At 38.1% G+C, this 25,852-nt stretch overlaps 1 protein-coding gene across 5 annotated transcripts in view; it reads left to right on the top strand.

The window, feature by feature from the left end:
• MID2 (midline 2) overlaps positions 1-25,475 on the top strand; it is a 109,827-nt gene extending 84,352 nt beyond the window's left edge. For 3 of the 5 annotated variants that reach the window (XM_023758752.1, XM_006082256.3, XM_006082255.3), the window contains 5 exons: positions 11,245-11,372; positions 12,446-12,679; positions 18,286-18,447; positions 20,549-20,756; positions 21,126-25,475. In XM_023758752.1, the coding sequence (XP_023614520.1) occupies positions 11,245-11,372; positions 12,446-12,679; positions 18,286-18,447; positions 20,549-20,756; positions 21,126-21,528 (1,135 nt within the window). In that variant the 3' untranslated portion in view covers positions 21,529-25,475. Of the gene's footprint in view, positions 1-11,244; positions 11,373-12,445; positions 12,680-17,222; positions 17,283-18,285; positions 18,448-20,548; positions 20,757-21,125 lie in introns of all 5 variants that reach the window. The other 2 variants (XM_023758745.1, XM_006082257.3) reach the window with 2 other exon arrangements.
• Positions 25,476-25,852: the final 377 nt, after the last annotated feature.

Here is a 25,852-nt window from a genome sequence, read left to right as displayed (position 1 = left end):
GGCCAGAATTGATCTCCTATCTCCTTCTCATTCATTGAAGACTTTGGCTCCAGGTTCACAGTATTCTTTTTATTGTTTCTGCCATTAGTTTGGTGATGTTAGCAGCATCCACATAGCTGACCCATCTAATATTCTAGCCATCTAGTCTCCTGGCTCTTTGCCATATCCTCCTCCAGTGACCCTCACTTCTACTCCACTTCATCCACCCAATTCCATGGCGCACATGCTAAACTTCACCATCACTTATTATTACACTTAGATCATAAATAAAAACATTACAAATTCTAGCTACAACCTCTGTATTTACAGTTGTCTGTTTTTCTTCCAGTACATCTATTCTTCTGCTTCATTGGGACCTCTAAGTTCTGATTCCTACCTACCAGCTACTGACTGTCTTCACAACTGCCTTCACTTCTTTCTTTGGCCTATTTAGAATCTGTGATTTTTCACTTCAGCTACTCTCTTTAATAACCACAGTTCCCTTGCCCCACTGCCTTTTTATCACACCATCCTGATAATAGGCCAACTCATCTATTCCCACATTTTCCATGCCTATATTTGAGTTGCAGAACCCTGCTAGAGAAAATCATATAACCAAAGATTTTGGTACTACTACACCACAAATTCATGGCCTCTAATCTTACCTTGGCTCTTAGTACTGACTTGAAATCCTTCGTGTTGCTTTGGTCAGCTTTCTTTTTTCCTTATTTCAATAATAGCTATTTCAAATTTTCTGTACTCATCTCAAAATTCCAACCCTGCCACCTTCCTGCTTATGCTCAGCAAATGAGTTTACCTCCTATTTTATAGAGAGAGTGGTAGGTATGAAATAATAAATTCCTCAATATCCCATACCAAACTGCAGGGCATACTTACAACTACATCCGTCACGTTCATCTTCCTTCTGGTTATAATGGAAGAGATTTTCCTTCATTTGTGCTTTGGTTACATGCCTTCTTTTTCCTTACTTTAATTTATTCACCACTCTAGTAGACCTCACATGCACTTTTAAACTCATTCATGTCTCACCTATCAAAAATAATAATAATACCCACAACTTTCCTCTACCTCCCAATTCCTGTAGCTATTGCTCTATCACTTTCCTTTCCTTCACAGAAAATTTCTTAAAATATTTTCCATTTCCTCACCTCTAATTTATTCTTAAAAAAATTTAAAGCTCTTTATATTAAAGCAATACTTGTGTAATTAAAAAGTCAAATATTACTAATAGTCATATTGCAAGAAATAACAATCCCCTCCTCACCCCAATTTCTGATCTCCATCAATAATGCTAAGGATTTATTTATTGTTGGGCATTATTCTAAGTATTAGCTCAGTCCTGAGAAACCTTTTTAAGATAAACACTGTTATTATTTCCTATTTTTTAAATGAGAGAATGAGCATCAGAGAACTTGGGTGACTTGACTGAGGTCACCCAACTAGTAAGGGGTAGAAGTAGGATTCAAACCCAGGAAATCTAGTGCCATAGTCTACACTTTTAAAGCAAAGCCAAGTAATTTTAGCTCTATTAACTGTTTCTATTGGCATAAATTTTATGTTTCTAAATAACATGCTTATACTGCTATTTTTATTCAATTTCATTTTTTAATTTAAAATTTTTATTTCATTTATTGGGGTGACATTGGTTAAAAAATTATATAGGTTTCAAGTATACAGTTCTATAATACATCAACTGCATATTGTATTGTGTGTTCAGCACCCCAAGACAAGTCAGTCTCCTTCCATCACCATGTATCCTCCCTATACCTTCTACTTCTACCCACCCCACTTCCCCTTTGGTAATCACCATGCTGTTTTCTGTGTCTATGACTTTATTTTTTGCTTAATCCCTTTACGTTTTCCACCCAGTCCCTCAGCTCCCCTCTCCTCTGACCGCTGTCAGTCTGTTCTGTAACTATGAGTCTGTTTCTATTTTGTTTCTTAGTTTATGTTGTTCATTAGATTCCACATATAAGTGAAATCATATGGTACTTTTCTTTCTCTGACTGGCTTATTTCACTTAGCATAATGCTCTCCAGGTCCATGAATGCTGTCGCAAAAGGTAAGATTTCCTTATTTTTTAATGACCAAGTAATATTACATTGTGTAAATGTACCACATATTTTTTTATCCATTCATCTACTGATGGACATTTGGGCCACTTCCAAATCTTGGTTATTGTAAATAGCACTGCAATGAATATAGGGGTGCAAATGTTCTTTAAAATCAGTGTTTCAGGTTTCATTGTATATATTCCAAGAGGTGGAATCGCTGGGTCATAAAGCAGTTCCATTTTTAATGTTTTGAGGTAACTCCATACTGCTTTCCATAGTGGTTTCACCAATCTGCATTCCCACCAATAGTGCACAAGGATTCCCTTTTCTACACATCATCGCCAACTCTTCTTGTTTGATCATTTATTGATTTTGACAGGTGTAAGGAGATACCACACTGTAGTTTTAATTTGCATCTCTCTGATGATTAGTGACTTGGAGTATCTTTACATATGTCTATTGGCCAACTGTATGTCCACCTTGAGAAGTATCTACTCAGGTCCTTTGCCCATTTTTTGAACTCTCTATCTGATAAATTTCTTCTCTCTATTTCATTTAGCTCTACTGGGCCTTGTTTTTTTTGTCTCCCTATTTTGGCTGCCTGTTTGGGTTTGTGTCTATGTATTAGGTAAATCTGCTATTACCCCCAGTCTCTAGGGCAAGACAATGTCAGACGCTGTTTGTGATTGACCCTGAGTACTGTTTGGAGCTATTAGCAATCCACAGCTGTGGCTTCCTTTGCTGGGACTGGGTGCCTTTGGAAAGGACCAAGATGTGCACCAAAGTCTGCTTTTTCTAGCCTAGGTCCAGAAGGAGATTAAGCAAAGACTCAAAGCCTCCAGAGATCAGCCTCTGCCTACAGTCTGATTGTTATTTTCAGTCTTAATTATCCTCAGGCTATAGACCACAGAAAGGTGTAAACTCCATAGGGTAGGGCAAGAGGTTTTCCAACAGGGTGGGGCAATTGCTCCCCCCCCCCTCCGCCCCAGGCAAAAGCTGCCTGGCTGACAAAGGTCTGCCAAAGAAAGATGTCCTCTGCAGTATGAGGGAATGACTCAGCACAGGAAACCTAGGTGGCTGCCTTCTGAACTCTAACCCCAGAGCCCCCTACCCTGAAATCTCCTCATTCAGCTCTAGTCCACCCTGCCCTGCCTCTGCCAGAACCCAAGGTGAGTGGCTGCACACAAAATTTTGTGTGTTGGCCCTTTAAAAGGTGCCTGCATCTCCAACAGTCTCTCACTGGCAGACAGCAACCCTGCTGCTTTCACCACCAGATATTATGTGGGCACCTTTCTCAGTTTTGGTGCTGTGGGCTGGGGAGCCCAGCTTGGGATTTAGACCCCAAAGTTCTCAGTGGGAACCCCCCACAGCTGAGATGTCTCTCTAGAACAGTGGTTCTCAACCTTCCTAATGCCGCGACCCTCATGTTGTGGTGACCCCCAATTTCATTGTTACAAATTGAACATAATTAAAGCATAGTGATTAATCACAAAAACAATATGTAATTACATATGTGTTTTCCGATGGTCTTAGGTGACCCCTGTGAAAGGGTCGTTCGACCCCCAAAGGGGTCGCGACCCACAGGTTGAGAACCTCTGCTCTAGAACTTCAGATGCTGTCTGTGGGAGTCTGGCCAGCCCTTTTGCACCTCCGCCCCTCCTACCTGTCTCTATGTGGTCTCCACTTTCCATACTCAGTTATCAGAGTTCTCTCCAACTCGTCTTCATTTGATTATTCAGGATGGTTTTTCTATATCTTAGTTGTAATTCCAGTTTGGTCCTGGGAGAGTGTCAGCTTTCACTTACTCCGCTGCCATTTTGGGAAAACCTTTGCCCATTTTTAATTGAATTGTTTGTGGGTTTTTTTGGTGTTGAGTTTTATAAGTACTTTGAAACTTTGGATATTAACCCCTTATCAGCTGTATTATTGGCAAATATGTTTTCTCATATAGTGGGTTGTCTTTTCATTTCGTTGATGTTTCCTTTGCTGTGCCAAAACTTTTTAGTTCGATGTAGTCCCATTTGTTTATATTTTCTTTTGTTTCCCTTGCCTGAGGTAATATATCAGGAAAAATATTGATGCAAAAAATGTTTGAGATTATACTGCCTATGATTTCTTCTAGTGTTTTTATGGTTTTGAGTCTAATATTTAAGTCTTTAATCCATTTTGAGTTTACTCTTGTGTATAGTGTAAGAAGGTGGTCTAGTTTCTTTCTTTCTTTTTTTTTTTTTGCATGTAGCTGCCCAATTTTCCCAATGCCATCTATTGAGTAGACTATCTTTAGCCCATTGTATGTTTTGCCTCCTTTGTCAAATATTAATTAACCATAGAGGAGAGGTTTATTTCTGGGCTTGTTATTCTGTTTCATTCATCTATATGTCTGTATTTATGCCAGTAGCATGCTGTTTTGATAACTATGGCCTTGTAGTATAGTATGATATCAGGTAGTGTGATTCCTCCCACTTTGTTCTTCTTTCTCAATATTGCTGTGGCTATTTGGGGTCTTTTGTGGTGCCATATAAATTTTTGGAACATTTGTTCTAATTCTGTGAAATACACCATTGGTATCTTGACAGGAATTACATTGAATCTAAAGATGGCTTTGGGTAGTGTGGACATTTTAATGATGTCAATTCTTTCTAACCATGAACATGGTACATACTTCCACTTATTTGTAACTTCTTCAATTCCTTCCCTCCCTTCCTTCCTTCCTTCCTTCCTTCCTTCCTTCCTTCCTTCCTTCCTTCCTTTTTCTGTTTTGGCATTTATTATGTAGTACCTCAGACACTGCCAGCACTCCATCTTCTGCCATCTGTCCTTGGTGACTGTGGGTCTGGGTTCAGTTTCTTTCTTAAGTGTCTTACATTTTTATGAGTACAGGTCTTTTATAACTTTGGCTAAATTTATCCCTAGGTCTTTATTTTTTGATGCAATTTTAAATGCGATTGTTTTCTTAGATTCACTTTCTGATCGCTCATTATCTATATATATATAAAAAGCTAATATGCAAAGTGTCACCTCGGGAGTTCAACCAGGAGACCGGGAGTTCGATCGCTCGCTATGTATCATGTGCGCTGATCACCGGGGGCAGTGCAGAATGAAGGAAGGCCCTGGCCGGTAGCTGGAAGACCCCTATCGGCCCTGATCACCAGCTAGGCTAGGGACCCTACTGTGCATGAATTTCATGCACCGGGCCTCTAGTTGGTATATAAAAATGCAACTGATTTCTGAATATTTATTTTGTATCCTGCTACATTACTGAATTCATTTGTCAGTTCTAGAAGATTTCTGGTGGAATCTTTAGGGTGCTCTGTATATAGTATCATGTCATCTGCAAATAATGACAGTTTTTCTTCTTTTTTTCTAATTTGGATGCCTTTTATTTCTTCTTATCTGATTGCTATGGCCAGGACTTCCAGTAATAGGTTTTATAAGAATGGTAAAAGTGGACATCCTGTCTTATTCCCAATCTTAAGGGAAACACTTGTAGTGTTTTCCCATTGAGTATGACAATGGCTGTGTGTTTGTGATATTTGGCATTTATTACATTGAGATATGTTCCCTCTGTTTCCATTTTTCTGAGTTTTTATTATAAATGGGTGCTGGGTTTTATCAAAGACTTTTCTGCATTCATTGATATGATCATGTGGTTTTTATCCTTCATTTTGTTTATATGTTATATCACATTTCATTTGCTGATATTGTATCAAATTTGCATCCCTGGAATAAATCCCACTTGATGATGGAATATGATCTTTTGATTGTATTGCTGGATATAGTTTTTTTGTTGAGCATTTTAGCATCTATGTTCATTAGGGGTATTGGCTTATAATTTTATTTATTTTTAATATCTTTATCTGGTTTTGGAGTAGGATAATGCTGGCCTCATAGTATAGCATGGGAGTCTTCCCTCCTCTTGAATTTTTTAGAATAGTGTAAGAAGAATAAGTATTAGTTCTTTGAATGTTTGGTAAAATTCACTTGTGAATCCATCTGGTCCAGGTCTTTTGTTTGTTGGGGGTTTTTTGGTTACTGCTTCAATTTCACTAGTTATAATATTTCTGTCCAGATTCTCTGATTCTTTCTGAATCAGTTATGGATGATTGTATATTTCTAAGAATTTATCTATTTTGTCCAGATTGTCCAGTTTGTTGGCACATAGTTGTTCATAATATATTCTTACAATCCTTTGTATCTCTGTGGCATCAATTGTTACTTCTCTTTCATTTCTGATTTTATTTATTTGGGTCCTTTTCTTTTTTCTTGATGAGTCTGAATAAAGGTTTGTTGATCTTGTTTATCTTTTCAAAGAACCAGCTCTTTATTTCAATGATCTTTTGTATTGCTTTTTTTTTTTACTGCATATCATTTATTTGCTCTGATCTTTATTATTTTCTTCTTCCTACTCTCTTTGAGCTTTGTTTGTTGTTCTTTTTCAAGTTCTTTCAAGTGTAAAGTTAGATTGTTTATTTAAGATTTTTCTTGTTTCTTGAGATAGGCCTGTAATGCTATGAATTTCCCTCATAGGACTGCTTTTACTTTGTCCCATAGGTTTTGAGTTGTTCTGTTTTCATTTTAATTTGTTTCAAGGTATCTTTTGATTTATCTCTTGATCTCCTTTTATCCCATTTATTGTTTAGTAACATGTTATACAGCCTTTATATTTGTGTGTGTTTTTTCAGTTTTTTTCTTGTGATTGATTTATAGTTTCATACCATTAAAGTCAGAGAAGATGCTTGATATGATTTGAATCTTCTTAAATTTATTGAGACTTGTTTTGTGTCCAAACATGTGGTCTATCCTAGAAAATGTTGCATGTGCACTTGAAAAAAATGTATATTCTATTGTTTTAGAGTGAAATGCTCTGAAGCTATCAATTAAATACATCTGATCTAATGTGTCATTTATGTCTTTGATTTTCTGTCTTGAAGATCTATCCATTTCTGTCAATAGGGTGTTAAAGTCCCCTATTATGAGTGTATTACTGTCAATCTCTCCCTTTATGTTCATCAATATATACTTTACATTGTTAGATGCTTGTGTGTTGGGTGCATATGTGTTTACAAGGTTATATCCTCTTGTTGGATTGCTTCTTTCCTCAACATGTAGTATCTTTTTTGTCTCTTACTATAGTCTTTGTTTTAAAGTCTAGTTTGTCAAATGTAAGTATTGCTACCCTAGCTTTTTTTCCTTTCCATTTGCATAAAGTATATTTTTCCATCTCTTTACTTTCAGTCTCTGTGTATCTGTAATTCTTAAATGGGTCTCTTGTAGACAGCATATATATGGGTCATGTTTTCTTATCCATTCAGCTACCATGTGTCTTTTGGTTGGAGCATGTAAGCCATTTACATTGAAGTAATTATTGATAGGTACGTAATTATTGCCATTTTATTCTTTTAACTATGTTCCTCTCTTCCTCCACCTCCTCCTCCCCTCCTACTTCTTTTCTTATTTTCTTTAATAAGGCCCTTTAACGTTTCTTATAGTGCTGGTTTTCTGGTATCAAACTTCTTTAACTTTTTCTTGTCTGGGAAGCTCTTTATTTTTCATTCAATTTTAAATTATAGCCTTACTGGGTAAAATAGTCTTGGTTATATGTCCTTGCTTTTTATCACTTTGAATATTTCATATCAATCCCCTTTTGCCTGAAATACTTCTGTTGAGAAATCAGCTGACAGTCTTAGGGGAGCTTCCTTATAGCTAACTAACTCTTTCTCTTGTTGAATTTAAGATTCTCTTTTTGTCCTTGTACTTTGCCATTTTACTATGATTTGTCTTGGTGTGGGCCACTTTGGGTTCATTTTATTTGGCATTGTCTGAGCTTCCTGGCCTTTTTCCTTCACCAGGTTGGGCAATTTTTGGTCATTATTTATTCAAATATGTTCTCAATCCCTTGCTCTCTCTCTTCTCTTCCTGGTACCCCTATGATGCAGGTGTTACACTCCATGTTGTCCAAAAGTCCCTTAAACTATCTTCATTTTTAAAATTCTTTTTTCTTTTTTCTGTTCTTATTGGTTGTTTTTTCTTTTGTTTTTCAAATCATTGATTCTATCCTCTGAATTGTCCAGCCTACTGTTTATTTATTCTAATGCATTCTCCATTTCAGATATTGTAGTCTTTATTTCTGACTGGTTCTTTTTTATGATTTCTACATCCTTTTTCATGTCGTTGTAGTTCTCACTAAGTACATTGTCATTTTTACTAAGTTCCTTGAGCATCCTTATAACCATTTTTCTGAAATCTTCATCTGATAAGTTGCTTGGCTCCATTTCATTTATCTATTTTTCTAGAGATGGCTCCTGTTCTTTCATTTGGGGTATGTTTCTTCTTCTCTACATTTTGCTGCTCCTTTGTTTTTGTTTCTATGTATTAGGTTGATCTGCTGTGACTTCTAGTCTTGGTAAGTTGGTCTTATGTAATAGGTGTCCTGTGGGGTCCAGTGATGCAGTCTCCTCGATGACTTGATATGGTGCTCCAGGAATGTCCAGTTTGTGTTGCCCCTCCTGTTGTAATTGAAAACTTGATTGCTATTGGTCTGTTTGTGCATGGGATCAGCCTTCAGCCTGACTGACTGTGAGGATCAACCCCAACCACAGCATGCAAGCTGCTGTGCAGGTACTCACCAAATGACACAGAATTCACCTCAGCAGGATTAGGTGCCTACCAAGATTTTCCTCTGGATATGCTGCTTGTGAAACTTACTGGATCCTGCTCTCATGCTGTCTGTAGCTGGGCACTGGATGTGTTGTTTCTGAGCTTCTAGGAGTGACTCTGGTGCAGGCCCATGGCAGACACTGTCTGTGACTGGCCCTGGATAATCTGTTTGGAGCTACAAAGTGATGTACAGTTTGTGGCTGTTTGTACTTATCCGGGGTGTGCATGGGCAGGACCAAGCTGCACACCAGGGCTGGCTATTACCACCACCAGGTCCAGGGACAAATCATCAAAAGTCCCAAAGCACCTTGAGATCTACTTATGCCTATATCCATCTCCCGGCTCCTATTATGCTCAGTCACTGAAATAGCCTCTGGAGGTATTTGATTTTCCTGAGGTAAACTCTAAGTGAGTACCACATAGGGGCATGACAGTGTTTACCAGATTGATGCAGGTTCAAATATGGTGCCAGTGCTGGTTCTGTGGCCACTCAGCAAAAGTCCTTAGGTATACTAAGTTTAGCTGCCACCTGCTGGGTGCTCAGACACCTTTATGGTGGGGCAGGGTCTCAGGGAATCATGAGGGTGAGGCCAGCAAAATTAATCAGGCCCAAAGGACCATGATTTGGCTATGTGAAGGGAGGGCTATACTTCAGTTGGGCATGCAAGGGGGAAATGCCCCATGTCCTAGAGCCACACAACTCAGTCTGTTTCATATTCTGCCGGGAGGAGCCTGAGCTCAGTAGTATGGGACCACTGGGACTTGGGAGGGCAGATCCAAACAGTCTCCTGTTGGGGGTGGTGCCAGGAAGCCTGTACGAGGGGGATGGGCACTTCTTCCCCTTCCCAGCAAGAGCATCTGAGATAGACATGCACCAAAGAATCCAGCTCTGAATAGCCCTCTGATCCCCCTTGTGATGTAGCCACACAACTCAGCACCCGTCTGTCTGTTTCTCAGACAAATCCTTCCTGGGAGACATGCTCTGAACATTCCAGCTCTGGCACTCTGATCCCTCTATGGTGGTAGGGCAGTCCAAATAATTCAACAAGTGTGGGGGTGGCGCCACCTGTGCTTAGAGGTGGGGAAGAAATGTCCACTTCCCAAACTACACAGTTCAATCACTGTCTGGGTCTCTACCAAGAGCTTCCCCGGAAAAGAGTGCTCTGAAGTTCCTAGCTGGGTGCAGCCAGCTGACCCCTCTATAGGACCTGAACTCAGCAAGGTGGTATCTCCAGTAGTTGAAGGACTAGGTGGTGCTATAACAATAGGAGTGCTTGAACCTGGGAAGGGGGCATGTGGGTCTCTAGCAGACTCCCTTCTCTCATCTTTGTTGCTCTGGGTTGAGGATCCCAGCATAGCGTTGAGACCCCACGCTGCTAGGGAGAGGGAGTTTTACAACTGAGCTATCCCTCCAGCTTCTCAGATCTTTCTGCGTCTTGACCCTTATCAGGCTCTATGGTGTCTTCTGTAAATTCTTGGTTATAATATTTCAGTCCAGCTAGCTTTCAGTTGGTTATTCAGGTTGATTGCTATATAATTTAGCTGCAAATCTGGTTTGGCACTGGGAGCAGGTGAGTTTAGCTTCCACCTACTCTGCAGCCATCTTGGAATCCATACATACATTTTTTTTTCAAAAAAGGAACTGTCTTAAATAGTTAAGGTATGAAGTTGAGAAGCCGATGAATATGAGTTCAGTTATATTTTATATTTCTTTTTTTTCCTGACTCTTACTGGTTGTATGACCTTGGGCAAGTTTCTTAATCTTTCTATGTGTCATCTTTCTCATTTACAAAATGGAAAAAACATTAGATAATGTATGTAAATTATGTATATATTTATGTATGTAAAGCATGTATGTATAAAGGTATGTATGTAAAATACTAAATAAATGTTAGCAGTTGTGTTGTTGTTAGTTATTAAGTTATTCAGTCAGTAATTATTGATTTAGCATGTGTCCAACACTCTGTTAGGGACCATGGAAAATATGAGGTACAAAATATGAACCCTGCTCTTGAGTTGCTTAGAATTAGTTGAACAGATAAAACTAGCATAACATTATACAACTAGATAATAATACAATTAAATGTAAATGTTATAAAAGATCAAATAAAGTACAGTTCTTAGGGGAAGGTTTTAACTCAGCTCCAATGTGCTGGCTTATTGATTAGCATAAAAAAATCTTTCAAACTGCTCTTACCAAGCCTTCAGAGGTCTAGTTTTGATGACACCTGCCAGATGGAAGTTGATGCAGTGGGGGGGAAATCCTGTATTTACCTCTCAAAATTAAGACAAGATGGGGGAGTGTGTTTGAGAAATGAACATATGTGAATAAATATGATACAACCCTTGATTGGTTCCTGATGATTAACATTTAAATGGTTTCCATTGGCAAAGCACAGATATGAGATTTTTCACTTAATGAATCAAGCCTTACAAGTCATTTAATTTCACCTTGTTAAGCCAGAAATCAAACACTGCATAATGATTGCAAACTTATTTTGATGTATATTGATGTACTTTTTTTCTTTTGCAGGGTCGCTATGGCAACTGCATCTTCTCAAGTTTTGATTCCTGACATCAATTTTAATGATGCCTTTGAAAACTTTGCTTTAGATTTTTCCAGAGAAAAGAAATTGCTAGAGGGGCTAGATTATTTAACAGGTGTGAAAATACTGTGCTTCCTTTCTCATTTTTTTTCTTTTGGTGTGCTTATACTTTAAAATAATCTGGAAAGGACAATATGTATAATGAAAATGCTTTTATAACCTATGAAATGATACATGTGTCTTTTTAAATAGAACACATTTTTGTTAATGTAACAGAAAAGAAAGATGATTTGTCAAATATTTCTGGAGCAGATTAGGTATAACATCCATATTTAAAGGTAAAAAAGAAATAGTTGCTAAAGGATTTCTCCTTATGAACCTATCAGTAATATATTGTTACTTGTTATGGGGGTAGGACTCTGGTGGCAATTATGGAATATTAGAGAATGTCCCACATGGGTACAGATACCACTCAAATCGTTTTAAGGAAACTTAAGAATTGGCAGATTAGGAAGAAAAATGTAAGAAATATCTGGCTTGCAGAGAATTTTAGAAAATGAGGGAATGCAACCAACCTTTAAAAAATGCTGGCTATATTCAGGATTATTTGAATGATCATTTCCTGAGAAAAATACACACACATAATAACTTTGAGTTATTTTTGTTAATATATTAAAATAGCTGTCATTTATTGAACATCTACTTTATGCCAGACACTGTATATTAATTTTATGTCATGAATCCTTGCAACAAATCCATGATGTAATTATCATCCTTATTTTACAGATAGGGAACACATATTATTTTGCATTTTGATATACTGCCAAACATATATAGTAAAACTTATTTTGAAATAAAACGTAATAGGTTGAAGGTCATGTAATAAGAAAACAGTGTGACCACTTTGGTCTAATATTTACCTGTGTTTGCAGACAGTGTAGACAATTGGTCATTCATCTCAATAACTTAGGCTTATATCTTTGCCTAATACGTCTTTATCATTGAAGCAAAAGTGAGTTGGGGGAACTTGAGGTCTCTATCCTTTGCTTTAGGTTCTATGGTATGTGAAGTATAAAGCTTCTCATTAAAATCTCACAAAATGTTGGGTTGAGCAGCAAAAGTAATGATTGTAAAATTCCAGAACAGAAAATGTGATTTCCTTACCTTCTTTTCCACCTTTTCCTACAGCCCCAAACCCACCATCTATCCGAGAAGAACTCTGTACTGCCTCCCATGATACCATTACAGTCCACTGGATCTCGGATGATGAGTTCAGCATCAGCTCCTATGAGCTTCAGTACACCATATTCACTGGCCAGGCTAACTTCATCAGTAAGTCATGGTGTAGTTGGGGCCTGTGGCCAGAGATAAGGAAATGTAAGGAAGCAGTAAGCTGCTCAAGATTGGCCGGGGCGCCACGAGGCAAGTGTTTGTAAGACATGTTAGGTTGTTTAGAACAGTGTTTTGTAGACAGTATAAGCTTCCCCAGCTTTGCATTGCAAAGGGCCCATCAGCAAGTTGTGTATTTCCTTGCTGGGCAGTCACTGGGGCCACTCCCATTTGTTTATGTAATCTCTAGCTTTTCCTCAGTTAATCCATGTCACTCCACTCTCTCAAGTTAGAATAGAGCTCATATTTTGTTCCTGGGTAGCTAAGCCACCATCATTGCTGATTCTATGTGTGTGAACATCTCTCCCCTTGACTTTTCTTCCACTTCATTACCATGGTAAAATACATTATGTTCAAAGACTACTACTTCCTTTACCATACGCATTTGTATTAGTAAATATAGTGACAAGCTTCCTGCCTCTGTCACTCTTCCCTTTACCCCTTCTCCCTTTCCTCAAAGAATTACACCAAATATAAAAACTTGTCAGTGGGCCACAAAATGAAAGATGTTAAAAAAGCAGTCATTTAGCTCTTATGGTTTCACCTTCTGATGAATTGGATCAAGACAGGGCAGAGTAAGAACTTAACTCATCGATTGCCAGATAAGAGGGTTCAAGGTGCAAATTCCCCTCAGTGCACTGGGGAAAAATGGAAATGAAAGCAGAATTAAAGCTAGATTCAACACTGGAACTGATTTCCATCCTAAGGTTGCATCTGCATAGCTGCTAATTAGTATTTTCTTTTACCTGTGTGTTTGTGCTTCTGTTTCTGACTTCACAGGCTTGCATGAGAGGAGTTTTTCCAGTGAAACCCTCCTGATAGGCTTCCTTTTGCTGAATTGTGACAATTCTGGGCCACGTAGTGGGGTGGAGAGGTGAGAGGACATTTGGGGTCAAACTCTCGAAAACACTTGCCTCGTGCAGTTCCAACCTAAGCCACTTGGCCAAGATAGCTGTGATCTTGGGTGTTCCTGGGTATTTCTTCATTTTGTGAAGTCACAAACTCTAAGGCCTTCCCAACACGCTTTTCTGCACTTGTCTCTCTTGCTCTGGAAAGTCTTAGAGCCAGCAACTGTGCTTCTTCTTCCTGATATGGGGAGAACAGTGGACTCCTGGAATTGAGAATAAGTCCAAATAGTGGCAAAGATCTAAAGGCTGCCACCTTTATTTTAAAGGTTATATAGTCCTTTGTAAAGAAAAGCTTAAAGGTTAACTGTTAATAGCAAAGGGATTATAGCATCTTAGAATTCGAAGGGATGACATTGGAAGTCATCTATTCTAATCTTCTTTTGTTCTACCAGATTCCCAGTAGATGATTATCCTGTCTCTGATTGAACATTTCCAGTGATGGATATTTCACTTCTAAAAAACAGCTCATTTAATTAAACAGCTGTAAATAATTGTCAGTGCTTCTTTATAAAAGGTCTAACTTTTTCCCTAGTAAATAATAATGACAATAATAATTTACACCTGCATTATGTTTTGCCATTTACAATCTCTCCCACATACATTATCTTATTTAGTCCTCATGAGTTCTTACTTAGCCTAATGAAATAGATGATATTAATTCTATTTTATAGATGAAGAAACTGAGGGTCAAAATGAGTTGCCCAAGGTCACAAAGCTACAAACTGATGGAGTCAAGATTTAAACTCAGACTTCAAGCTAATGCTCCTTGTATTAAACCACAGCTACCAATTAGTCCTAGGCCTGCCATTTTATGCCTCACTAACAAACTTAATCTTTCACATGACAATTCTTCAGATAATTTTAGGTAGTTCTTGTGTCTCTTCTAAATTTTCTCCTTTCCAGGCTAAACATCAGTTATTTGAATTGCTTCTCATGTTTCAGACCTTTTACCATCCTAGTAGTCTTTGTATGGACACACTGCTACTTGTCAAAATGCTTCATAATATAGCCCTGGCCGGTGTTGCTTAGTGGTTAGAACGCCAGCCCGTGAACCAAAGGATCACGAGTTCAATTCCCACTCAAGGGCACATACCTGGGTTGCAGGTTCGATCCTGTCCCCCAGTTAAGGCACATGTACGAGGCAACCAATCGATGTGTCTCCCTCACATCAATGTTTTTCTCTCTGTGTACCTCTCTCCCTTCTCCCTCCTTTCCACTCTCTCTAAAGAGCAATGGAAAAAATATCCTCGGGTGAGGATTAAAAAAAAGTGAACACATTCCAAAAGTAGTCTGACCATTGCAGGGGATAGCTGGATTATTTCTCTGTATATTACCTGTTGCCTTTCTCCTTGGAACCTTTTTATTTTTTTAATGAATAGCCGTATTGATTACTCAGTGTTGGCTGAGCATATAGTCAGCTGACATCCCTAGGAATTTCAAATCCTATTCCTGTTAAATTAATTGATTGTCCACATGGAAATACAACACCTTTGATTCCTCATTCTAGCCTGCTAAGATCCTTTTGACCAGTTTCTGCCTTCCAATACATTTACTTCCCATTCTAGGCTGCCTTCCATGTCTTCCTCTGATCATTGATAGAAAAGTAGAACAGGACTGGGACAAGGGCAGACCCTGAAGCAAATTTTTTTATGGCAGTGGGCAGATAAACTAAAACTATTTTACTAAGAATAAGTATTCATGAAGATTCATGGTTCCAGTCCTACCTGCCAGTCTGCCTGCCATTGTTGACTGAACCTCGCTTCTGAAAGACACTTCCCTTGAGGTTTTTCCACATTTTCTCTCTTTTTAAACCACTTTATTTAGGGGGAGAATGGTATTAGAGACCAAGACATGGAGATTAGAAATACACACATCCACCCACGTATGTATATATATGAACACACATACAGTATATATACATATACTTTACATATGTGCACATATGTATACACATATATATGTATTTTTAGATATCATGAGTTTCCATCAATACCTCCAATTTCAGTTCATCCCCCAGGATCTTTCTTGCCTTCCCCCATTACATATTTGTATGTTCCTACTTTCACAATGAGAACCCTGGCTCCTAACAACATTAATACATGTATTCATTTGCTCACTTCCATAATATATTTACAGTAGGTTCAGAATTTGCTTTGCCCACACTACTATAAAACAAACAGTAGTTCAGGACTTGTTTGCAATTCTCCTCCTACCCCCATCCCTTTGGTGTGGTTATTTTTCATTTGAAACGCAGTTGGGCTCATTTGTTTCAGTTTGTCTTTAGTTTTAGTATTCACTCTTCCCAATCATATTGATTTCATTTTAACTTTTGAATTTATAAAACAGCAGCATGATTCCAAAAGGGAAAACTGTACAAAAAAGGTATATTCATATAAGTGTCATTCTCTCCCATATACTTTTTTGTTTAGATAATACTTTATTAGTTTCTGTAATCAAACCCATGTAGATTAAGACCTTACATATTTAATACAGTGCGTTACCCCTGTAGAAATGGAAAAAAATATGTTGAACATTTCTAGACCAATATGGCTGTTAACTTCTGTACAATGCCAACCCAACACAGTACAACTGGGATAGTTTTTCCAAAGTTGACAGCACAACTAAAGTTTCCAAAAATTATATATATATATATATATATAATTTATTTATTTATTTAAAAATACCAATAGTAGTATGTTATGCATCAATAGCAGCAACAGCTTTTCCAGGTTCTGCAGTCATCTGAACAAAATTTTAGAGACATCCAGCACACTCCAATAAAAAAAAAAGGTAAAAAAACAAATCTCCATAAAACAGCAAAGTTCTGTTACTGTTGTGGTACCTGGCACCATTTTTTTAAGCTTCTCCATCATCATCTGGAAAGAACACATTCTAGAATAACGTCATTAAAAACAGCTCTGATAAAGCACGGTCACTACCATATACTTTTAATCCTGTTCACCCATCCCCATCCCTTGTAAATAACCAACTTCATTATTTTCTGTTTTTTTTTCCTTCCTGTTGTTATTGTTGTTTTATAACTCCACGCAAACGTATGTATGTTTTCTTATTTGCCTTTCTTTCTTGCAAAAAGGTAGCATACTAATATTATGCATGCTTTTACACAACTTGCTTTATTCAATTAACAATATACCTTGGAAATCACTCCATATCAGTTCATAGAGATCTCCCTCATACATTTTTACAATTGCATAATACTTCATTATGAAACCTGTTTTGTTTTCTGTTTTGCATTGTTAGAAGTATGTCTGGAAGATCCTCTATTTCCCTCTTTGTATTAAAATTTCATGTGCAGTTTATGATTCATACTATGCATTGGTATGTAGACAGCCAAACACTCAAGCATTGTCCCTGGCTCTTATCCCTTTATTATCTTTTCCTAAGAATCACTGATCATTTCCACTAATTATTATTCTTTCTATAGCATATCTTTTTGCCCTCCATTGTGCTTCTTTTTCTAGTTTTAATTTTTACTTTTTCTACCCCCCCCCCCAAATTAATTATAAAACCCTGCTGAACAAATTGCTTTTTAAAAATTCATTGTTTTTTTTCTTTTCAATCTCACTTAAACCCTTTACTACAGCTGTATAGAAGTGACTAAATTCACCACTCATTTTCCTTGCCATTTTCTTTCCACCCTTTGGTAGAATTGTGTTTAAAAAGCAGTAAACTGACTGAAAAGAAGATAACAGAAGAGAGAAATATAGGTAATCCGTAGACTAGAATGTTGATCCCTCTTTTATTAAAAGTTAGCCAAATACGTTTTTAGTTCTGTACGTTTTCCTCTGTTTAAGTCCATGTTTATGCTCTAAATAGTTTCAAAAGCAGAAACATAGATCTCTGAACCCTTTCCTGGCTTGGGAGGAAAGAAGGTTCAAGATAATAGTGTGTTTCTGAGTCACCCAACCTCAAAAGAATATTGGGATCAGAACCAGGAAGGGATAAAACTGTAGTGTCAAGTGAGGAGATAATATTTTGCTTTGGTTATCATGTCACCTCCTTGGCTTCCCTATGATACCTAGAGCCCAACTAGTCTTGGAAATAAGAGTGAGGATGGGATGGGAGAGTTGAGTCATAAGCCCTAAGAGAGTTGCTACCTTGCAAAGACAACAAGACATAGTTGTTCACCCTGTGACTTGTGATGCAATGGAGAGAACACCAAACTAGTGTTAAGGAGACTAGGTTTCTTCTACTCTCAGCATCATCACCATCTATCTGTGGCCTTGGGCAAATCACTTTTCTTCTCTCCATCTGAGTGTCCCATTTGTGAAATGAGGGAAATATGGTGTCTAGGTGTCCTTTTGGTTTTTAGATTCAATGTTCCTGTGCTCTGCACAGGACTGTTCCATCCATACGAGGCCAGACTCAGCTCTCAGAGGATTGGACCTTTGGGGTAAAGATCTAGAGACTCCATAAAAGAGATGATTCTGTGATTTTGTAGAATAGTTTTTCCTATATTATTTTGAAGAAAATTAAAGTAACCTAACTTTCCCTAGTGGTTACATTTAATTACCAGAAGCAAGGAACTAGGCATGAGCCTAGCTCCATGGCAGGAAAGAAGCAGAGGAGGTTCACTTCACTATGTATTCCAGGACTCACAAAAAAAACAAAATTCAATTTTGGGGGGGCTTATGATGAATTTTCAGTGTGCTTTTTCATTCTATTTCTATTACCTGCTGGTTAATGTCCTTGTCTTTCCCCATGTTACAGGCCTGTATAATTCGGTGGATAGCTGGATGATTGTTCCCAACATTAAGCAGAACCATTACACAGTGCATGGACTCCAGAGTGGGACACGCTACATCTTCATTGTTAAAGCTATAAATCAAGCAGGCAGCCGTAACAGTGAACCTACCCGACTAAAAACAAACAGTATGTTATGGTGATTCTGAAAGGAGACATCAGTTTTCCCCTCTGTGCCAGGGAGTACACTTAGCCTGAGGAGACATCAGAGGCCCTGGGTAGAGGAGCTTTACTGTTATAGTTTGTGCTTTGATCGAGGGGTTTGTTCAAGGCTCTGGAAGATATGTGGATACAGATATACATAAACTAGCTGGTGGCTTTGGAGGCTGTTAGTGAAGTGGTTTTCTCTGCACTCCATCCTCATGCTTGGGGGACAGTTGAGTAAAAGACTACTACAGACAGTCACCACTTAATAATAGGGAAATATTCTGAGAAATGAATCATTAGACAATTTTGTTGTTGTGCAAATGTCATTGAATGTATTTACACAAACCTAGGTTTTATAGCCTACTCCACACCTAAGCTATATGGCATACCACTATCCTATATGTGGTCCATCATTGAGTGAAATATCATTTTGTGGAGCATGACTGTATTTGTGATAATCTGCTAAAATCTTACTGCAGAGAAGCCATACCTGTTAGGAATGCTTTTGACTGCAAGTGACAGGAAATTCAACTAATTTAGCTTAACAAATAGTTACTTGTTAGTAGCTCAAACAAAGTATTGTTTTTCTTTCTCTAACATAGCAAGAGGTTTGGCCCGGCTGGAGTGGCTCAGTGGTTGAGCATTGATCTATGAACCAGGAGGTCACAGTTTGATTCCCGGTCAGAGCACATGCCTGGGTTGCAGGCTCATCCCTAGTAGGGGGCATGCAGGGGGCAGCCAACCAATGATTCTCATCGTTGATGTTTCTATCTCTCTCTCTCCTTCTCCCTTCCTCTCTGAAATCAATAAAAATATATTTTTAAAAATGCCATAGCAAGAGGTTTGAAGGTATGCAGTTCAGGGTGTTGCATCAGTTCTGTGATGTTGTAAAAGACTCAGGCCCCTTCTCCTTTTCTGTATTGGCTTTTTGCCGCATGGTCACAACAGAGCTACTGCAACCAGTAGATGTCATATTTTCTTTCAAGAAACGAAGAAAGATAAAGGGCTGGTATACATGATGGCTATTCCTTTTATCACAAAAACATGCACTTTCCCAGAAGGTTTTCACACCCTGTCTGACTTCGGCTTCCAACTATTTCCATCTTATTAGCTGCCCCTAGCAGCAAGGGAGACTAGGTGCTGGAGTATTTAGCTTTTCTGGCCTCTATAGTGAAAGTGGGTAAGAAAGAAAAAGTAGGGAATGGATGTTGTGTTCACCAACAGTGTCTGCCACAGACAAATTTTGTCTGATATGGCTCTTGCCATTCACAGCAATTGGTGGTGGTAGTACCTGGATTTGTCATATGAAGATAAGGAATTACCTTTTGTGAATGATCTTACACAACAAATATTTTATCTGACCATTGATGATGCAATAGTCACTCTAATGAAGTTACCTAATTACATTATTTATATCCCAGTTGTAAGAGGGCAAAAAAAAAATTGTCCTGTTGCTGATTTATTTTCAGTTTTGATCTGCTAATAAGCATCAATGATCTCATCAATTCCCTCACTTTGTCTCACCTCAAACACTAAAATCCAGTCAAATACCAAATCACCTACTGAAATAAAAGTAAAATAATAAACGTATTTGAGACCTTAAGAGTCCCCTTTTAATTTGATAATATATGAAGGGGGCAGCATATTATTGTTTTAAACCCTCACCCAAGGATATGTTTCTTTACTGATTTAGAGAGAGGAAGGGAGAGAGAGGAAGAGAGAGAGAGAGAGAGAGAGAGAGAGAGAGAGAGAGAGAGAGAACATCTATCTATTGCCTCCTACATGCACCCTGACCAGGAATCAAACCTACAACTCGGGTGTATGCCCTGACCAGTAATCAAACCGGCCACCTTTCTGTGTATGGGATGACACTCCAACTGAGCTACACCGGCCAGAGCAGCATATTCTTATTTTATTGAATATGGTGACTTTTGGCCTGCTTCCTTCATATAACAAAAAACAGCCAACTTGCACTGATCCAAGAATGACCATCATATCAAGGCTCCTCTGGTAGTGATGGTCCTGGAAGACAAAGAATTCTTAAATATTTCCTCATGCGTTTTCTTATTTCTACTTTTTTCAGGCCAACCCTTTAAACTGGATCCCAAAATGACTCACAAGAAGTTGAAGATCTCCAATGATGGATTGCAGATGGAGAAAGATGAAAGCTCTCTGAAGAAGAGCCATACTCCAGAGAGGTTTAGTGGCACAGGGTGCTATGGCGCAGCAGGAAATATATTCATTGACAGTGGCTGCCACTATTGGGAGGTAGTCATGGCTTCCTCAACATGGTGAGTGGATCTCACTATTCTTTTCTCTTCTCTTCCCTGTTGTTAGGTTCCTGGAGATCCAGTTCTATAACATAGACATAATACCAGTAAGTCAAGGTTAAAAGACATGTGATGAAAACCACTCCTAGAAAAATGTGCCAGCTTTAAGAAATAAATCATGGAAAATATACTGAGCTAGGAGTTGGAAACTACTACAGCACTCTAACTGCTACCTTATTAAAGTTCTAGTGGTATCAACATTATGGATCTAAATATAAACTATTTAAGGAAGAGACATGTATTCTATTTCTTATATATTCTGTATGGTATGTAGCATAACACAGATCATTACTAAATATTTATTTCTCTCTCCTTTCCACTGTTTCACAGGTATGCAATTGGCATTGCCTACAAATCAGCTCCCAAGAATGAATGGATTGGCAAGAATGCCTCCTCATGGGTTTTCTCTCGATGCAATAGTAACTTCGTTGTGAGACATAACAACAAGGAAATGCTGGTGGATGTGCCCCCACAGTTGAAGCGCCTGGGTGTCCTTCTGGATTATGACAACAATATGCTGTCTTTCTATGATCCAGCTAACTCTCTGCATCTTCATACTTTTGATGTGACCTTTATTCTTCCAGTTTGTCCAACATTCACAATCTGGAACAAATCCCTAATGATCCTGTCTGGCTTGCCTGCCCCAGATTTTATTGATTACCCTGAGCGTCAGGAATGCAACTGCAGGCCTCAAGAATCCCCTTATGTTTCTGGGATGAAAGCTTGCCATTAAATTTCAAGAAAGCATATAATTCTCTGGCTCTCCACTTCAGCAGTTCTTCCCCTCCTAAACTTCAGTTAGTGTCCAATATACAAGATACCAAATAAAGTTCATTTGAAGCATCCAAAATAACTAGATATTATAGCTTTAATTTTTGTGCATTAAAGCTCATATTTGAAGTAATGTTTTGAGTTTCTTAGAACAAATTATCTAAGTAGTCTGGGTTCAAGCCATTGGAGAACAAATTTAGAAAATACCTCTCTTGTCATTAGAGAATTAAAAATTCCCAGTGATTTATACGTATAAATGATATTGAAAGGAATTAGGGTAATTCTAGGTAAATAATGTAGAATGATGCTCTGAACAAGGGACTAGCCAGCTGGAAATAGGGGTGTCAGCTTTTCTAGTGTTGGCCAATTTGGCCCAGTAGAATTTTAAAGTGTTAAATGGTTACATATTATATATAGCTTACAATAAAAATCTATAATCAAGGATTTATTATGAAGAAAACATATATATGTATATATAATTATAAAATGAATAAATATGTATCATTTATTCATTTTCTAGATTTTATATACATAATCAACTTAATTTGTTCATTTGGGTGAAAAATATACTGGAAGGGGAAATAAATTATACAGTTCATTTCTGTCCCCTATAGGGAACAACAAAATCAGTCAACATTAATCCCCTCCCTCCATTCATCCCTTTTTTCTTCCCTACTGTCACACACACATTCACATGCAATAATGACATAGATGGTAGGAAGAGCTCTAGGTTGGATTAGGAGACATAGAGGGATAATACTGCATATGAGATACTATTGCTAGATAGAAAATTGATCCAGGTAGAAGTGTTACATGTAGCACAGTTTCATTGATGCTACCTAATAGAGGAGGTTTGCCTGAATTGTTAAAAATTCTATCACAGAAATAAGTTTTCTTTTATTCTCAAGTACATACAGTCACTAAAATTATGCAAAAAAATAATGGAGGTTCTTTAAGAACCTGCTTTGTTTACTTAATCAGAATGGAGTGTTACAGATACAACTATTTGCATATAAATGTACTTGAATTTTCTTAAGAATGCCTGAGGGGGGTGTGAATGCTTGAGAACAGTTTGTTTTCTTAAACAGGTTAAATAATCATTCCTTTTTGCAATCTTGTTTACACTCTTTATCTGCTTAGCTAACCCTTCATTGCAAATGCACTTATAAACTTCATCCCAGGCCTTATTACTATCATGGTCAATTTCACTGCTGGAATGGGGATGTCAGAACCAGAGCTGTCTCCTTTCCAGGAGCTGAGTCTGCTTCAAGGAGTCTACTTTTCGGGAGTTGTAAAAACATTACTGTTGTACCAAACTGTAGCTGTAACAAGCTCCCAAATTGGAGCCTTGAGTGCCCCAAATTCTCCCCTCTTTCTTTCCACCACTTTGGTGGATATTCATTTATTAACTCAGTCAATGAACTACTTACTAGATGCCAGGTACCACACTGCCGCTGAAATACTGGCAAAACCTAGCCCCTGCTGTCAAATGGCTTACTGTTTTGTAGGAGGGACACCGTATCTATATACATCCCCTGAAGGACACTTTTGTATTGTTTGTTCAACTAACATGGAAAGCAAGATGGAGGCAGATGCAAATGGCTGGCTCAGACTTACATATTTAGTGGCAAAGTGAGCTTTTTGGTTTAAAAAACCATATGTACTTACTGCTAATCAGGAAATGAACAACCTCAGTAAGATTCTGGGAAATAGCTTGCTCTAATGGGGAGCTCATAGCCTTTGTACTAAAATAACCCTAGTTTCTCTGCAATTAATTAGCGGTATGGCCAAGAGCAACAATTTCATTTCTCTGAGACTCTGTTTCCTCTTTTGTAAAATACCTACCTAACAAGGCTTTTGCAAAGATTTAAAAAGATAGCACATGTTGCTCTGGCCAAGTGGCCCAGAGTGTCGTCCTTACATCAAAAGGTTGCAGGTTCGATTCCCAGGCAGACAACATACCTACGTTTCAGGTTCAATCCCCAGTCAGGGCATGTACTGGAGGCAACCTATCAATGTTTCTCTCTCACATCAACATTTCTCTCTCTTCCTCTCTTTCTCTCTTCTTTCCTCTCTAAAATCAATAAACATATCCTCAGGTGACAATTTTAAAAAAGCACATGCAAACTGCTTAGCACAGCCCCTGGCGTTTAGTTAAGTGTATAACGAATATTAAGCTTCTCTCCACTGCCTCGCCCAGCCCCTGCCCCAGTAGAGTGTAGTGGTGCTTAAAAATGTATGCCTTTCATTTCTAAGTTACTCTGGTCTCTCCTTTATGGCCTATCCCCCAATTCTTAAACAAAGCAAGTGATTTCTTCCCTTAATAAAAACTTTCACTGCCCTTTCTTCCATAGCATTCAGTAGAAGGTCCCAATTACTGAGGGTTTGGCTTTTTAAGTCTCTGTGTGTTTTCCTAGCTTCATCTTTTGTCACTTTCCCCCTCACACTGGTTACCCTAGCCAAGCTTAACTATTTACACAAGTTGTTCTTTGAGCCTGGAACAGAGACATTATAACAATTTTGATGCCCACAGGAAGTAAACGGTAGGAATTGTTCTTAAGGGAATAGAATGAAACTGCTAAAAGTGCAAAACACTCCACCTCCACCTCAGTCCAATTTCCTGTACCGTGTCTTGGGTCTCCCACGCCATTCATTTTTTGTGCCCTTTGGATTTTAGTGTCCTGAGACAAAGCTTAAACTTCCCCATCTTACTTTTGATCCTAGCCTGGACTACCTTTCACCCCTCTTAATCAGATTAACTCTCACCCTCTAGACTGGGTTATGGTCTCCTCTTCAGAGCTCCCATGGCACCCTGAGCATCCTTATGGCCTCGGTGATAATCATATTAGATAGCAATGTTTTTCAGAGTGTGGGCCTTATATCATTCGTTAGAATCACTTTTGGTGTTTGATAAAATAATTGATTCATAGATTCCAGCCCTGATCTACTTAATTAGAATATCTGGACACATGGATGGAATTTTACATTTTTAATAAGCTTTCCAGGTAATTCTGATGCACACACAAATTTAATGTATAACAATCAACTTCTGTATTAGACTATGAATACCTTGAGGGCAGGGTCTATGTCTTTTGTTTTTGTTGTATTTTTCACACCTGAGATAGTGTGTGGAACAGAGTAGTTGCCTAATGTTTATTGAACAAACGAACAAATGAATGAATGAATGAATGAATGATCAACGTTGTACTCTGATATCCATATTGGTGTTTGTTGTTTCCTGGGCGGAAAAGCTTGGGCTTTTCCATCTGGGCTATACTGATAATATTTTGCAGATGTCCCACGACTTATATGCATAAATGAGTACTAGTATTGTCCTCCTCAAAAGCTCTTTGGAAGTTGGCTTGGGGAATTGTCTGGAGCATGTGACACCATTCTTTTCAATCACTTTTCAATATTTTTCAAATTCGTGCTTTGAAAGTAGATTTAAATTTTGGTTACAACCACAAATCAGAGCTAAGCCTACTGAATAAAGTAGGAAATGAAATCGGGCTTGGGATAAGCAATTAAATTGCTGAGCCAAATAATGAAATGATCATTGCTTTCCAAGAGACAACATGGTGACAAAGTACTCAGTGGGGGTGTGGTGAGCCCCAGATACTTACTTCAGTAAACTTAAGACTTTCATAGGATACTGGTAATGCCAGGGACCTTAAAAGACATCATTGACCACCTTTAGCTGAACCCAGTTGAACAAAGGAAATAGGACCTGTTTAACATCAAGGAAGGTAACTCTGTAAGTTTTCGTTGCTCTTGTCCTACTCAGTTTATTCCCCCACAATCCTTTCTGCTAGCAAATTGTTCTATCTGTCTGCAATTTATGCTTATTTCCACTTTTGTACTGTCTTATTGAAGAAAGCACAAAAATAATAAAATATAAAGTTAAACCTGTTTCGAGTATATGAAGGAAATTTTAATGCCACATTGGAGTTCTGGCTACTTGTAAGTAAGAGTAACTGCATCTGTTTTTATCATGTATTTCCATTGTGTAACTTTGGATGCAGTGACATTCAGATTGCAGCAAAATCATTTACATATTCTTTTCAGCTGAAATACACTAGGTGAATTTTCGAAGCTTCCATGGTTTACATATTTATACATGGACTACCTGGATGGAATAATCCATGGATGGACTTTTTGATAAGCTCCAATATTTGATATTCTTTCCTCGACAGAATGGAGAATGTGATGCTGACAGACAAGAACCACTCCCACAATTGTTTCAATTCCTAAAGCCAATTGCAGCTTTGGATCCATTGGGCTGTATT

The sequence above is a fragment of the Myotis lucifugus genome, unplaced genomic scaffold (genome assembly GCF_000147115.1).
Source record: "Myotis lucifugus unplaced genomic scaffold, Myoluc2.0 scaffold_2, whole genome shotgun sequence".
NCBI lineage: Eukaryota > Metazoa > Chordata > Mammalia > Chiroptera > Vespertilionidae > Myotis > Myotis lucifugus.
This window is presented reverse-complemented; position numbering and strand designations above follow the sequence as displayed.